This window comes from Bombina bombina, chromosome 8 (genome assembly GCF_027579735.1).
Source record: "Bombina bombina isolate aBomBom1 chromosome 8, aBomBom1.pri, whole genome shotgun sequence".
NCBI lineage: Eukaryota > Metazoa > Chordata > Amphibia > Anura > Bombinatoridae > Bombina > Bombina bombina.
This window is the reverse complement of record NC_069506.1, coordinates 11,433,408-11,449,599: the sequence shown is the minus strand read 5'-3', so window position 1 is coordinate 11,449,599 and position 16,192 is coordinate 11,433,408. Positions and strand designations below refer to the sequence as shown.

The 16,192-nt window shown below is 38.2% G+C and overlaps 1 protein-coding gene across 1 annotated transcript in view; it reads left to right on the top strand.

The window, feature by feature from the left end:
• The window catches only part of TTC12 (tetratricopeptide repeat domain 12), a 153,191-nt gene that overhangs the window by 71,196 nt on the left and 65,803 nt on the right, over positions 1-16,192 (top strand). The window contains exons 5-7 of the mRNA XM_053689834.1: positions 8,347-8,424; positions 9,995-10,116; positions 10,866-10,925. Of these exons, the coding sequence (XP_053545809.1) occupies positions 8,347-8,424; positions 9,995-10,116; positions 10,866-10,925 (260 nt within the window). The remainder of the gene's footprint in view (positions 1-8,346; positions 8,425-9,994; positions 10,117-10,865; positions 10,926-16,192) is intronic.

Genomic DNA, 16,192 nt, shown 5'->3' with positions numbered 1-16,192 from the left:
CCCAAAGAAATCATCTCTTTTTCCTGTAAAAACAAATACAAACACTCCCCCAACAGTAAAACCCACCACCCACACAACCAACCCCCCAAATAAAATACTAACTAAAAAAACCTAAGCTCCCCATTGCCCTGAAAAGGGCATTTGCATGGGCATTGCCCTTAAAGGGCATTTAGCTCTATTGGGGCCCAAAGTCCCTAATCTAGAAAATAAACCCACCCAATACACCCTTAAAAAAATCCTAACACTAACCCCCGAAGATTCACTTATGGGAGAAGTCTTCATCCAAACGGCAAGATGTCCTCAACGAAGCCGGCAGAAGTGGTCCTCCAGATGGGCAGAAGTGGTCCTCCAGACGGGCAGAAGTCTTCACCCAGATGGCATCTTCTATTTTCATCCTTCCAGCGCAGAGTGGGTCCATCTTCAAGACATCCGACGCGGAGCATCCTCTTCAAACGACGTCTTCTTTTTAATGAATATCTCTATAAGTGACGTCATCCAAGATGGCCTCCCTTAGATTCCAATTGGCTGATAGAATTCTATCAGCCAATCAGAATTAAGGTAGAAAAAATCCTATTGGCTGATGCAATCAGCCAATAGGATTGAACTTCAATCCTATTGGCTGATCCAATCAATCAATAGGATTGAGCTTGCATTCTATTTGCTGATTGGAACAGCCAATAGAATGCCAGCTCAATCCTATTGGCTGATTGCATCAGCCAATAGGATTTTCTCTACCTTAATTCCGATTGGCTGATAGAATTCTATCAGCCAATCAGAATCTAAGGGACACCATCTTGGATGACGTCACTTAAAGTGATATTCATTACGAAGAAGTTGTCGTTTGAAGTGGATGCTCCATGTCGGATGTCTTGAAGATGGACCCGCTCCGCGCCGGAAGGATGAAGCTAGAAGATGCCGTCTGGATGAAGACTTCTGCCAGTCTGGAGGACCACTTCTGCTAGTCTGGAGGACAACTTCTGCCTGCTTTGTTGAGGACATCTTGCCGCTTGGATGAAGACTTCTCCCGGTAAGTGAATCTTCGGGGGTTAGTGTTAGGATTTTTTAAGGGTGTATTGGGTGGGTTTATTTTTTAGGTTAGGGCTTTGAGCAGCAATAGAGCTAAATGCCCTTTTAAGGGCAATGCACATCCAAATGCCCTTTTCAGGGCAATGGGGAGCTTAGTTTTTTTTAGTTAGTATTTTATTTGGGGGGGTGGTTGTGTGGGTGATGGGTTTTATTGTTGGGGGTGTTTGTATTTTTTTTTACAGGAAAAAGAGATGATTTCTTTGGGGCAATGCCCCGCAAAAGGCCCTTTTAAGGGATATTGGTAGTTTAGCTTAGGCAAGGTTTTTTTTTTATTTTTGGGGGGGCTTTTTATTTTGATAGGGCTCTTAGATTGGGTGTAATTAGTTTAAAGATCTGTAATTTGTTTTTTATTTTCTGTAATTTAGTGGGGTTTTTTGTGATTTAGCTAATTAATTTAATTTATTTAATTGTATTTAATTTAGGGAATTGATTTAATTATAGTGTAGTGTTAGGTGTTATTGTAACTTAGGTTAGGTTTTATTTTACAGGTACATTTGTATTTATTTTAGCTAGGTAGTTATTAAATAGTTAATAACTATTTAATAACTATTCTACTTTGTTAAAATAATATTTACAACTTGCCTGTAAAATAAAAATAAACCATAAGCTGCCTATAATGTAACTATTAGTTATATTGTAGCTAGCTTAGGGTTTATTTTATAGGTAAGTATTTGGTTTTAAATAGGAATAATGTAGTTAATGATAGTAATTTTATTTAGATTTATTTAAATTATATTTCAATTAGGGGGTGTTAGGGTTAGGGTTAGACTTAGGTTTAGGGGTTAATAAATTTAATATAGTGGCGGCGACGTTGGGGACGGCAGATTATGGGTTAATAAATATAATGTAGGTGGCGGCGATGTTAGGGGTGGCAGATTAGGGGTTAATAATATTTAACTAGTGTTTGCGAGGCGGGAGTGTGGCTGTTTAGGGGTTAATGTGTTTATTATAGTGGCGGCGATGTCCGGAGCGGCAGATCAGGGGTTAAACATTTTATTATAGTGTTTGCGATGCAGTAGGGCCTCAGTTTAGGGGTTAATAGGTAGTGTATGGGTGTTAGTGTACTTTTTAGCACTTTAGTTATGAGTTTTATGCTACGGCATTGTAATGTAAAACTCATAACTACTGACTTTAGAATGCATTAGGGATCTTGGAGGGAGAGGGTGTACCGCTCACTTTTTGGCCTCCCAGGACAGACTCGTAATACCGGTGCTATGGAAGTCCCATAGAAAAAAGGGTTTACAAAGTTTACGTAAGCTGGTTTGCGGTAAGGCCAAAAAAGTGTGAGGGCTCCCTAAACCTGCAAGACTCGTAATACCAGCGGGCGTAAAAAAGCAGCGTTAGGACCTGTTAACGCTGCTTTTTTAACTTAACGCACAACTCGTAATCTAGTCGATAGTTTGAAAACTGAGACCACTATTAGGGGTCAATTAATCAAGCTCCGTACGCAGCTTGATGCCCCGTGTTTCCGGTGAGCCTTCAGGCTTCCTGGAAAAAGAAGTTATGAATCAATGGTCTAAAGACCGCTGCTCCATAACCTGTCCACCTGCTCTGAGGTGGCGGACAGAAATCAACCGGATCGGATATGATCGGGTTTATTGACACCCCCTGCAGCGGCTGATTGGCCGTGAATCTGCAGGGGGCGGTATTGCACCAGCAGTTCACAAGAACTGCTGGTGCAATGATAAATGCCAACAGTGTATGCTGCCTGCATTTATCGATGTGCAGCGGACATGATACGCTACATTGTATCATGTCTGCTAGCACATTATTAAATTGACCCCTTAGTAACTACTGTTATAAATGTAGGGCCTCATTATAAAACAAACACATCATGGATAGAAGTTATTTTTTAGCATAATATTGTAATGTTTACGTCTGTCCGTCACACACAGAATCTGCTTAGCAAGAGATAACAAACCTTTTTCAGTTGTTTGCGGGACCTCACAGTAATAATGTGCTGCCTTTAGGGATGGGCGAATGTTTTGCAACATTCGAAAAACGGCATGAATTTTAACACATTAATTCGTTCAAATCGAATTTCGAATGTATACATAACATTCTAAAATTCGATTTTTGAATGTTCGGTTTTGAATTTTATGATTACATTCGAAAATATTATTTTCGAAAAATTCTAATTTAGATTGTAATAGTATTTCTAATGCTTTTTCTATAAATGTAATATTCAAATTATGCAATATTCGAATTCGAAAAATTCTAATTTATATGGCCTAGATTTAGAGTTCTGCGGCCAAAGGGGTGCGTTAGCTACGCGTGCTTTTTTCCCCCCGCACCTTTTAAATACCGCTGGTATTTAGAGTTCACAGAATGGATGCGTTAGGGTCCAAAAAGGGAGCGTAGAGCATATTTACCGCCACTGCAACTCTAAATACACGACCAGCTTCAAAAACGTGCTTGTGCACGATTCCCCCATAGAAAACAATGGGGCAGTTTGAGCTGAAAAAAAACCTAACACCTGCAAAAAAGCAGCGTTCAGCTCCTAATGCAGCCCCATTGTTTCCTATGGGGAAACACTTCCTAAGTCTGCACCTAACACTCTAACATGTACCCCGAGTCTAACCTTACACTTATTAACCCCTAATCTGCCGCCCCCGCTATCGCTGACCCCTGCATATTATTATTAACCCCTAATCTGCCGCTCCGTACACCGCCGCAACCTACATTATACCTATGTACCCCTAATCTGCTGCCCCTAACACCGCCGACCCCTATATTATATTTATTAACCCCTAATCTGCCGCCCCCAACTTCGCCTCCACCTACCTACAATAATTAACCCCTAATCTGCCGACCGGATCTCACCGCTACTATAATAAATGTATTAACCCCTAAAGCTAAGTCTAACCCTAACACTAACACCCCCTAAATTAAATATAATTTAAATCTAACGAAATAAATTAACTCTTATTAAATAAATTAATCCTATTTAAAGCTAAATACTTACCTGTAAAATAAACCCTAATATATCTACAATATCAATTATAATTATATTGTAGCTATTTTAGGATTAATATTTATTTTACAGGTAACTTTGTAATTATTTTAACCAGGTACAATAGCTATTAAATAGTTAATAACTATTTAATAGCTACCTAGTTAAAATAATTACAAAATTACCTGTAAAATAAATCCTAACCTAAGTTACAATTAAACCTAACACTACACTATCAATAAATAAATTAAACTACCTACAATTATCTACAATTAAACCTAACACTACACTATCAATAAATAAATTAAATACAATACCTACAATTATCTACAATTAAACCTAACACTACACTATCAATAAATAAATTAAATAAACTACCTACAATTATCTACAATTAAACCTAACACTACACTATCAATAAATTAATAAAATACAATACCTACAAATAAATACAATGGAATAAACTAACTAAAGTACAAAAAATAAAAAAGAACTAAGTTACAAAAAATAAAAAAATATTTACAAACATTAGAAAAATATTACAACAATTTTAAACTAATTACACCTACTCTAAGCCCCTAATAAAATAACAAAGACCCCCAAAATAAAAAAATGCTCTACCCTATTCTAAAATTAAAATAGAAAAGCTCTTTTACCTTACCAGCCCTTAAAAGGGCCCTTTGCGGGCATGCCCCAAAAAATTCAGCTCTTTTGCCTGGAAAAAAAAACATACAATACCCCCCCCAACATTACAACCCACCACCCACATACCCCTAATCTAACCCAAACCCCCCTTAAATAAACCTAACACTAAGCCCCTGAAGATCTCCCTACCTTGTCTTCACCACGCCGGGTTCACCAATCCGTCCACCGAAGTCTTGATCCAAGCCTCCGAATTCTTGATCCAAGCCCAAGCGGGGGCTGAAGAGTGACGTCCATCCTCCGGCTGAAGTCTTGATCCAAGCGGGCAGAAGAGGACATCCGGACCGGCAAACATCTTCATCCAAGCCGCATCTTCTATGTTCTTCCATCCGATGACGACCGGCTGATCTTCAAGACCTCCAGCGCGGATCCATCCATCTTCACCGACGACTTCCCGACGAATGACGGTTCCTTTAAGGGACATCATCCAAGATGGCGTCCCTCGAATTCCGATTGGCTGATAGGATTCTATCAGCCAATTGGAATTAAGGTAGGAAAATTCTGATTGGCTGATGGAATCAGCCAATCAGATTCAAGTTCAATCCGATCGGCTGATCCAATCAGCCAATCAGATTGAGATTGCATTCTATTGGCTGTTCCGATCAGCCAATAGAATGCGAGCTCAATCTGATTGGCTGATCGGATCAGCCAATCGGATTGAACTTGAATCTGATTGGCTGATTCCATCAGCCAATCAGAATTTTCCTACCTTAATTCCGATTGGCTGATAGAATCCTATCAGCCAATCGGAATTCGAGGGACGCCATCTTGGATGACGTCCCTTAAAGGAACCGTCATTCGTCGGGAAGTCGTCGGTGAAGATGGATGGATCCGCGCTGGGGGTCTTGAAAATCAGCCGGTCGTCATCGGATTGAAGAACATAGAAGATGCGGCTTGGATGAAGATGGTTGCCGGTCCGGATCTCCTCTTCTGCCCGCTTGGATCAAGACTTCAGCCGGAGGATGGACGTCACTCTTCAGCCCCCGCTTGGGCTTGGATCAAGACTTCGGAGGCTTGGATCAAGACTTTGGTGGACGGATCGGTGAACCCGGCGTGGTGAAGACAAGGTAGGGAGATCTTCGGGGGCTTAGTGTTAGGTTTATTTAAGGGGGGTTTGGGTTAGATTAGGGGTATGTGGGTGGTGGGTTGTAATGTTGGGGGGGGGTATTGTATGTTTTTTTTCCAGGCAAAAGAGCTGAATTCTTTGGGGCATGCCCCGCAAAGCGTCCTTTTAAGGGCTGGTAAGGTAAAAGAGCTTTTCTATTTTAATTTTAGAATAGGGTAGGGCATTTTTTTATTTTGGGGGTCTTTGTTATTTTATTAGGGGGCTTAGAGTAGGTGTAATTAGTTTAAAATTGTTGTAATATTTTTCTAATGTTTGTAAAAAAAAATTTATTTTTTGTAACTTAGTTCTTTTTTATTTTTTGTACTTTAGTTAGTTTATTTCATTGTATTTATTTGTAGGTATTGTATTTAATTAATTTATTGATAGTGTAGTGTTAGGTTTAATTGTAGATAATTGTAGGTAGTTTATTTAATTTATTGATAGTGTAGTGTTAGGTTTAATTGTAGGTTAGGATTTATTTTACAGGTAATTTTGTAATTATTTTAACTAGGTAGCTATTAAATAGTTATTAACTATTTAATAGCTATTGTACCTGGTTAAAATAAATACAAAGTTGCCTGTAAAATAAATATTAATCCTAAAATAGCTACAATCTAATTATTATTTATATTGTAGCTATATTAGGGTTTATTTTACAGGTAAGTATTTAGCTTTAAATAGGATTAATTTATTTAATAAGAGTTAATTTATTTTGTTAGGGTTAGGGTTAGCTTTAGGGGTTAAAAAATGTATTAGAGTAGCGGTGAGCTCCGGTCGGCAGATTGGGGTTAATGCTTGACGTTAGGTGTCGGCGATGTTAGGGAGGGCAGATTAGGGGTTAATACTATTTATTGTAGGGTTATTGAGGCGGGAGTGAGGCGGATTAGGGGTTAATACATTTATTATAGTAGTGGTGCGGTCTGGTCGGCAGATTAGGGGTCAATAAGTGTAGGTAGGTGGCGGCGACGTTGGGGGCGGCAGATTAGGGGTTAATAAATATTATGTAGGTGGCGGCGGTATTAGGGGCAGCAGATTAGGGGTACATAGGGATAACGTAGGTGGCGGCAGTGTACGGAGCGGCAGATTAGGGGTTAAAAAATTTTAATACAGTGGCGGCGATGTGGGGGGGCCTCAGTTTAGTGGTACATAGGTAGTTTATGGGTGTTAGTGTACTTTAGAGCACAGTAGTTAAGAGCTTTATAAACCGGCGTTAGCCCAGAAAGCTCTTAACTACTGACTTTTTTCTGCGGCTGGAGTTTTGTCGTTAGATTTCTAACGCTCACTTCAGCCAAGACTCTAAATACCGGCGTTGAAAAGATCCCATTGAAAAGATAGGATACGCAAATGGCGTAAGGGGATCTCTAACACTGGTTTTGACGGCTAACGCCAAACTCTAAATCTAGGCCAATGTTTGTAATAGTATTTCTAATGCTTTCTTTAAATGTAATGTTCGAATTATGCAATATTCTATATAGAAGCATTCAAAATGATATATTTGTATCTATTATTTATCAATTTACTAGATTCCCGCCCTACCACATGAACTATTGAACTTCTGAATAGTATTTGTTAAATAGAATGTTAAATTCGAAATTTCGAATGTGGACATTCGATATAATTATAAACATTCGAATTCGAAAGTGACATTCGAAAACTGTAAATAACATTCGATTATAGAATTTTTAAGAATATTCGTTCTTATCAACATTCAGATTTATAATTCAAAATTCGGTAATAACATTCGTTCTACATTCGAAATTCGAAAATTTACACATTCGCCCATCCCTAGCTGCCTTTTATAATCTCACCAGACCAGAGGGCTTTAGAGAATTAGGCCAATAGCTTTTGAGAAACACAATAAATAAAAAGACACTGTGGATCAGAATGAGGCTGTAACTTCAGACAGAGCACCTGTTGAGAGATCAGATGGGAACTGCGTCTTGACTGAGAGTTATTGTATTAGAATTTCATTATTCTCAATTTAAAGAGTCTCTCAAAGGAACAATGAGTGCCAAGTGGTTTCAATTCATGTTTGCTTGTTTTAAAGAAACACAAACCACTATCTTCCTATGGTACAAAAACTTCAGTTCTGTGAGATGATTTAATGATTATGTATGGGATTTTATGTTGTTCTCCGTTAGTAAAAGAGAGGTGTATTCCCTATAGGAATAATTATATATATAAAATGCAAGATAATGGTTACATTAGCGCTGAATTTGCAAATAGCAGAAAGGGCCTAACTGGTATGTGGGATAGAAAGTAATTTACTTATATTAAAACTACTAGTGTTTCATTGGTAGACAGGGACATACCCCACAAACTCACATGTGTGTGTTTTTCAGAAATCAAAAACTGAGTAATATACAGTGCGATCCTCTGATTTCGAAAATAAACAGTTTTACCTTCAATACCAGTAATTTGTATTACCCAATACTGAGTGATCTAACACCTTTCACATTTTTATTGCCTGTCACTAATTTTAGATGATTTGTGTTCTCAGACACTTTCCTTGCTCAGTTAGAAAACGATGCAAAAGAGCGAGCACAAAGGCGCAAGGAGAAAGAAAATATGGCAAATGGTAATATCAGTCGGGATGTGTCTTGTTTTTGTCTTTATAAGAACCCACGGAGTGATATATAGAACATACATATACAAAAGGCTAAAAGCTCAGGTCCTAAATAAGATGTTTCGCTGTCAGTGTGTACCTCTCTCTAGCTTCCATATATTATTTATTGCACCACCAAGGGGGGATAGTCAGCTACTAGTCAGCTACTAGTCAGCTACTTGAAACAGGAACTGAGTTTGCTGCCCACTTATCTAAGAAACAATGTAACAAATAAAAGTTATATTATCCGCAGACCACATTCATCCTGAGCAAGGCATGAGCCTCACCATAGGGATTGTTTTTCACTTTGGAGATTAAAGGGACATGAAACCCAAAATGTTTCTTTCATGATTCAGGTAAAGCAAACATTTTTACACAACTTTCCAATTTTCTTTTAAATTATCTTTTTTTTATTCTCTTGGTTTCCTTTATTTAAGAAGCAGCATTCTTTTCAACAAAGGATACCAAGAGAACGAGGCAAATTAGCTAATAGAATTGAAAAGGAAAGATGTTTAAAAGTCTATGCATTGAAGCCTATCTATCAAGCTCTGAATGGAGCTTGAGGGCTGTGTTTCTGTCGAGTCTTCAGACCGCTGCTCCATAACCCTGTCTGCCTGCTCTGATGAGGCGGCTTCTTCGTAATGAATATCTCTTTAAGTGACCTCATCCAAGATGGCGTCCCTTATTGCTCTCCGCTTTCAGCGAGGTCTTGCGGACCTGATCCGCACTGTTGGATCAGGTCCGCAAGACCTTTAATAAATTGGCCTCTTTTTCTCAATCATGAAAGAAAATGTGTGGGTTTCATATCCTTTTAAGAACATGAGCAAATTCTTCAGCACAGCCCTTAAAGGGGCATAAAACCCAGACGTTCCAATTAATTTCTATTATCTAATTTGTTTTTTCTTTTGAAATGCTTAATTGAAAAGGATACCTAGGTAGACTCAGGAGCTACCGATTGGTTGCTGCACATAAATGCCTCATATTATTGGCTCACCCAATGCATTACATAGCTTCCAGTAGTGCATTGCTGCTTCTTCAACAAAATATACCAAGAGAATGAAGTAAATAAGATGATAGAAGTAAATTGGGACGTTGATTATATTCTTTAAATTAATCATGAAAGAAAAATGTTGGGTTTCAAGTCCCTTTAAAGACAATAAAGGAGACAGTTGTTCTTAACAAGAATGTTTGCTGATTATTTAGCAATCCAAAAAAATCATCAAAAAAGTTATTTACTATAATTGACAGTGAGTATTAATAATAACAATAATACTAATAATAATACTACTACTACTACTAATAATACTAATAATAATAGCAATACTACTACTACTACTAATAATAATAGTAATAATAATAATACTAATAATAATAGCAATAATACTAATAATAATAGTAATAATACTACTACTACTAATAATAGCAATAATAATCATTCATTCTTTGGTTTATTTATTTTTATGGGTTTTAATCCTATGTACTACATTTTGGCATGAACGAAATACAACGGAATATCGTATCATTAACATTTTGTTCTCATCAGCTCTGAAGACTCTGGGTAATGAGGCATTTGTGAGCGGTGATTATGAGGCTGCAGTTCAGCACTATACTGAAGGGTTGGATAAAATGAAGGACATGCAGGTTTTATATACCAACCGAGCTCTGGTATGTCTGAGAGTCACCAATTTCTGTTTCTTGCTTAGCTAGAATTGTATTCAGCCTCTAGAGAAGCCAGATCTAAAAATATATTTATGTAAAGGTACAATACAGTCCTGTGTTTCTTGATTCATTATTATATACTGAGGGGCTTTTGTATTCTGCCTATATGATGGTTCTTTATTATTCACAGTTTTCCCAGAGTTTAGACAGATTCTCATGAGATTAGCTATTGAACACACATCTATACTCTGGAGTAATATTGAGCATGCAGATAAACGAACGCGCTATAGAGAATCCGCTTCAGAACAATTGATACTCTCTAGTATGTAAGTATGTGTCAGAAGTTCAGAACAAAATGCCTAAAGATGCTAAAGAGATATTTTTTCCTGAATGAGACAGTGTAGAATAAAAAATAATCAATATACTTCTACAGTATATGCAGTGTTTGTAAAATGTTTTATTTATAGTGCACAAGACATGTGCACGTGAGCCTACTTCCGTATGCTCTCAAATAAATGTGTTTCAACAAAGAAGACCAAGAGATAAAATAAACAAATTAAGTAAATGACAGAGTTGTTTGAAATTGGCCGCTATCTCAGTCACTCAGACCTTCACATCCCTTTTACATTTTGAACATATAGGCGCATAGCTTGCGTGTCATGTCCCTGGATTTTGCCTAATTTGTTAGTTCTCAAATGTACTTTATATCTGCGGGTCCTTGTTGTGTCTAAATCTCTCTATACTTTCTATCCTAGGCTTACATAAAGCTGCAGAAATACCAACATGCTATTTCAGATTGTGCATGGGCTTTAAAGGTAAGTAAATCTTTTGACTTCAGACAGCACAGAAAGTGAAAATGAACCTTTTATGATTCAGATTTAAAGCACCCAATTTATTTGTGTTATCAAATTTTCTATTTCTCTTGGTCTTTTTTGTTAAAATATAGTTCCTTTCCATCAGAACATAGTGAGGTATGCTCATGAGCGTACTTGTGTGTTCAGCACTATATGCATAATGTTGTTTTAAATACTGCTGGCATATAGAGTGACATTACATATACAGCGTAGGCTTCAGCGCAACTTCTGAAACCCGCGTCGCCCGTAAGTTCACCTCGCACATCGGGTGAATCACATATACAGCGCCGTGAGATCATAAACTGCCATAAGTTGGATAAACTGGTGATGTGCAGAAATGTGCGCAAATACACATTTCTGGAGTCGCCAGTGACTTACAGCAGTTTATGATCTGCCAGCGCATAAGTAGAAAACAAAATAATGTTACATCGCCAGTAAAAGTCTAACCCGCCTCTAAAAAATGAACCCGACACCTCAAAACCCCTATATCCACCCCACCCACATCGCAACTAATAATAAAAGTGATTAACCCCTAAACCACCATCCCCCCAAAACGCAATATACCTAATTAAACTATTAACCCCTAACCAGCATCCCGCTACAACGCAAAGAACTAATCTAAACACTAAGCCCCCTAATCTAACACTCCCTAAGATAGCCCTAATTACATAAAATAAAAAAATAAGTTAAAATTAAAATAAAATATCCTAACATAAAAAAAACCTAAGACTCAATTAAAATAAAAGTCTAATATTACCAACAATTAAAAAGTCTAAAATAACAGAAAAAAATAAACAAAATTATCAAAAATAAAAAATGTAAACCAAATCTAATACCCCTATAAAAATAAAAAGCCCCCCAAAATAAAAGCACCCCCTAATCTAACACTAAACTACCAATAGCCCTTAAAAGTGCCTTTTGTAGGGCATTGCCCTAAAGCGATCAGCTCTTTTACCTAAAAAATACAAATTAACCGCTAACAGTAAACCCCCCAACCCCCCAAACCTCCCAAAATAAAAAAAACCTAACACTAAAAAAAACTAAGCTACCCATTGCCCCTAAAGGGGCATTTGTATGAGCATTGCTCTTAAAAGGGCAATCGGTTCTTTTGCAGCCTATTAAAATAAAAAAAAGCCCTAATCTAAAATCTAAAATCTTCCAGGTGGCGACATCTTCATCCAGCACGTGGACCTCTTCTATCTTCATCGGGAGTGAAGGCAGCGTGGAGCTGAGGTAGTCGCAGAGCACAGATGGCCGCTGCGGAGCAGGAACGGCGTGGACGATCTTCTTCATGTAATTGTCGTTGCACACTGAAGCTTGAATGCAAGGTACCTGTTTTATATTTTCAAATCAGCCAATAGGATAAGAGATACCGAAATCCTATTGGCTGATTTAAAAATATAAAACAGGTACCTTGCATTCAAGCTACAGTGTGCGACGGCGATCACATGAAGATCGTCCACGCCGGTCCTGCTCCGCAGCGGCCGTCTGTGCTCTGTGACTACCTCAACTCCACGCTGCCTTCACTCCTGATGAAGATGTCGCCACCTGGAAGAAGGTGACCTTCACCGACGGTCTTCAGGAATGGTGAGTACCTATTTTGGGGTTAACTTAGACTTAGGTTTTTTTCTTTGTTCTTTGAGTGTTTTTTTTTTTTTTTTAAACACTCAAAGAACAAACAAAAAAACCTAAGTCTAACCCCAAAATAGGTACTTACCATTCCTGAAGTCCGTCGGTGAAGGTCTTCTTCCAGGTGGCGACATCTTTATCCAGCGCGTGGACTTCTTCTATCTTCATCGGGAATGAAGGTGGCGCAGAGCTGAGGTAGTTGCAGAGCACAGATGGCCGCTGCGGAGCAGGACCGGCGTAGACGATCTTCTTCATGTGATCGTCGTCGCACACTGAAGCCTGAATGCAAGGTACCTGTTTTATATTCAGGTACCCCAAATATAAAACGGGTACCTTGCATTCAAGCTTCAGTGTGCAGCAGCGATCGCATGAAGAGGATCCGCTGTGCTGGATGTCTCCGCAGCCACCGTTCCGGCTCCGCGCCGCCTTTGCTCTGGATAAAGAAAGAAGATGTCCCCACGCTGGATGAAGATGGAGCCGCCTGGAAGAAAACCTTCACCGCCGGACTTCAGGAATGTTGAGTACCTATTTCGGGGTTAGACTTAGTTTTTTTATTTTATTTTTTTGGGTGTTTTTTTTTTTCTTTAGATTAGGGCTTTTTTTATTTTAATGGGCTGCAAAAGAGCTCATTGCCCTTTAGGGGCAATGGGTAGCTTCGATTTTTGATAATATTAGACTTTTATTTTAATTGAATCATTTAGTTTTTTATTTTTATTTTTATTATTAGGATATTTTATTTTACTATTAACTTAAAGCTAGATTACGAGTTTTGCGTTATGAGCAGCGCAGTGCTAACTTGCAAGTTATTGTCACCGCTCACTTACCTACAGCGCTGGTATTACAGGTTTTCATAAACCCGGCGTTGGCAGGCAATATGTGAGCGTAAAGCAAAATTGAGCTCAATACCGCACACTACAATACCAGCGCTGCGGTGAGCTGTGGTAAGCTGGTTTTATGTGCTCGTGCACGATTTCCCCATAGACATTAATGGGGAGAGACGGCTGAAAAAAAGCCTAACACCTGCAATAAAGCAGCGTAAAGCTCCGTAATGCAGCCCCATTGATTCCTATAAGGAAAGAAAATGTATATTTACACCTAACACCGTAACATAAACCCCGAATCTAAACACCCCTAATCTGCTGCCCCCGACACCTACATTATACTTATTAACCCCTAATCTTCCACCTCTAACATCTCCTAACACCTACATTACACTTATTAACCATTAATCTGCCGCCCCTAACATCGCTGACATCTACATTAAATTATTAACCCCTAATCTTCCGCCCCCAATGTCGCCACCACCTACATTACACTTATTAAACCCTAATCTGCCACCCCAATGTTGCCGCCACCTACATACACTTATTAACCCCTAATTTGCAGCCCCAATGTAGCCACCACCTACCTACACTTATTAACCCCTAATCTGCCGCCCCGATGTCGCCGTCACTATACTAAAGTTATTAACCCCTAACCCTAACACCCCCTAACTTTAATGTAATTAAGATAAATATAAATAAAACCTACTATTATTAACTAAATAATTCCTATTTAAAACTAAATACTTACCTGTAAAATAAACCCTAAGATACCTACAATATAACTATTACAATCGGCTAGATTACTTGATCACTTTTTTGGCCAGACTTGGAAATACCGCAAATCCACTTAAGTAAATTGCGTATCCTCTTTTTTCAATGGGACTTGCATAGCGCCGGTATTACCAGTCTGCCAAAAAGTGAGCGGTAGACCCTCTCCTGTCAATACTGGTAACGCATTCTAAAGTCAGTAGTTAAGATTTTTACACTACAACGCTGTAGCATAAAACTCTTAACTAAAGTGCTAAAAAGTACACTAACACCCATAAACTACCTATTAACCCCTAAACCGAGGCCCTCCCGCATCGCAAACACTAAAAAAATGTTTTAACCCCTAATCTGCTGAACCAACATCGCTGCCCTAACATCGCCAACACCTACCTACATTTATTAACCCCTAATCTGCCGCCCCCAACGTCGCCGCCACTATACTAACGTTATTAACCCCTAAATCTAAGTCTAACCCTAACCTATTGGCTGATCCAATCAGCCAATAGGATTGAGCTGGCATTCTATTGGCTGTTCCAATCAGCCAATAGAATGCCAGCTCAATCATATTGGCTGATTGCATCAGCCAATAGGATTTTTTCTACCTTAATTCCTATTGGCTGATAGAATTCTAACAGCCAATCAGAATTGAAGGGACGCCATCTTGGATGAAGTCATTTAAAGGAACCTTCATTCAGTGTTAGCCGTCGGATGAAGAGAATGCGTCGGATGTCTTGAAGATGGACCTGCTCCGCGCCGGATGGATGAAGATAGAAGATGCCATCTGGATGAAGACTTCTGCCCGTCTGGAGGATCACTTCGCCCGGCTTGGATGAAGACTTCTCCCGTCTTCGTTGAGGACTTCGGCCCGGTTGGATGAAGACTTCTACCGATAAGGTGATCTTTATGGGGTTAGTGTTAGGTTTTTTTAAGGGGGTATTGGGTGGGTTTTTGAGTAGGGTTGGTTGTGTGGGTGGTGGGTTTTAATGTTGGGGGGTATTTGTAATTTTTTTTACAGGTAAAAGATCTGATTACTTTGGGGCAATGCCCCGCAAAAGGCCCTTTAAAGGGCTATTTGTAATTAAGTGTAGGGTAGGGCTTTTTTATTTTGGGGGGCTTTTTTATTTTGTTAGGGGGATTAGATTAGGTGTAATTAGTTTAAAAATCTTGTAATTTGTTTATTATTTTCTAAAATTTAATGTTGGTTTTTTTTTGTACTTTAGCTAATTTTATTTAATTGTATTTAATTTCGGGAATTAATTTAATTATAGTGTAGTACTAGGTGTAATTGTAACTTAGGTTAGGTTTTATTTTACAGGTACTTTTGTATTTATTTTAGCTAGGTAGTTATTAAATAGTCAATAACTATTTAATAACTATTCTACCTAGTTAAAATAAATACAAACTTGCCTGTAAAATAAAAATAAACCCTAAGCTAGATACAATGTAACTATTAGTTATATTGTAGGTAGCTTAGGGTTAATTTTACAGGTAATTATTTAGTTAATGATAGGAATATTTATTTCGATTTCTTTTAAAGGGACACTCAGGTTAAATTAAATTTTCATGATTCAGATACAGCATGTCATTTTAAACAACTTTCCAATTTACTTCCATTAAAAAAATGTGCACAGTCTTTTATATTTACACTTTTTGAGTCACCAGATCCTACTGAGCATGTGCAAGAATTCACAGACTATGTATATGCATTTGTGATTGGCTGATTTCTATCACATGGTACAAGGGGAGTGGAAATATAAATAACTTTGAAATTTGTTATAAAAAAATCTACTACTAATTTGAAGTTCAGGCTAAGTGCTATTGCATTGTCTTGTTAACTTGCATTTGTTGATTATGCAAATCTAATGTGTTGACTGGTCCTTTAATTATATTTAAATTAGGGGGTGTTAGATTTAGGGTTAGACTTAGGTTTAGGGGTTAATAACTTTAATATTTTGGCAGCGACGTTGGGGGTGGCAAATTAGGGGTTAATAAATGTAGGTAGGTGTC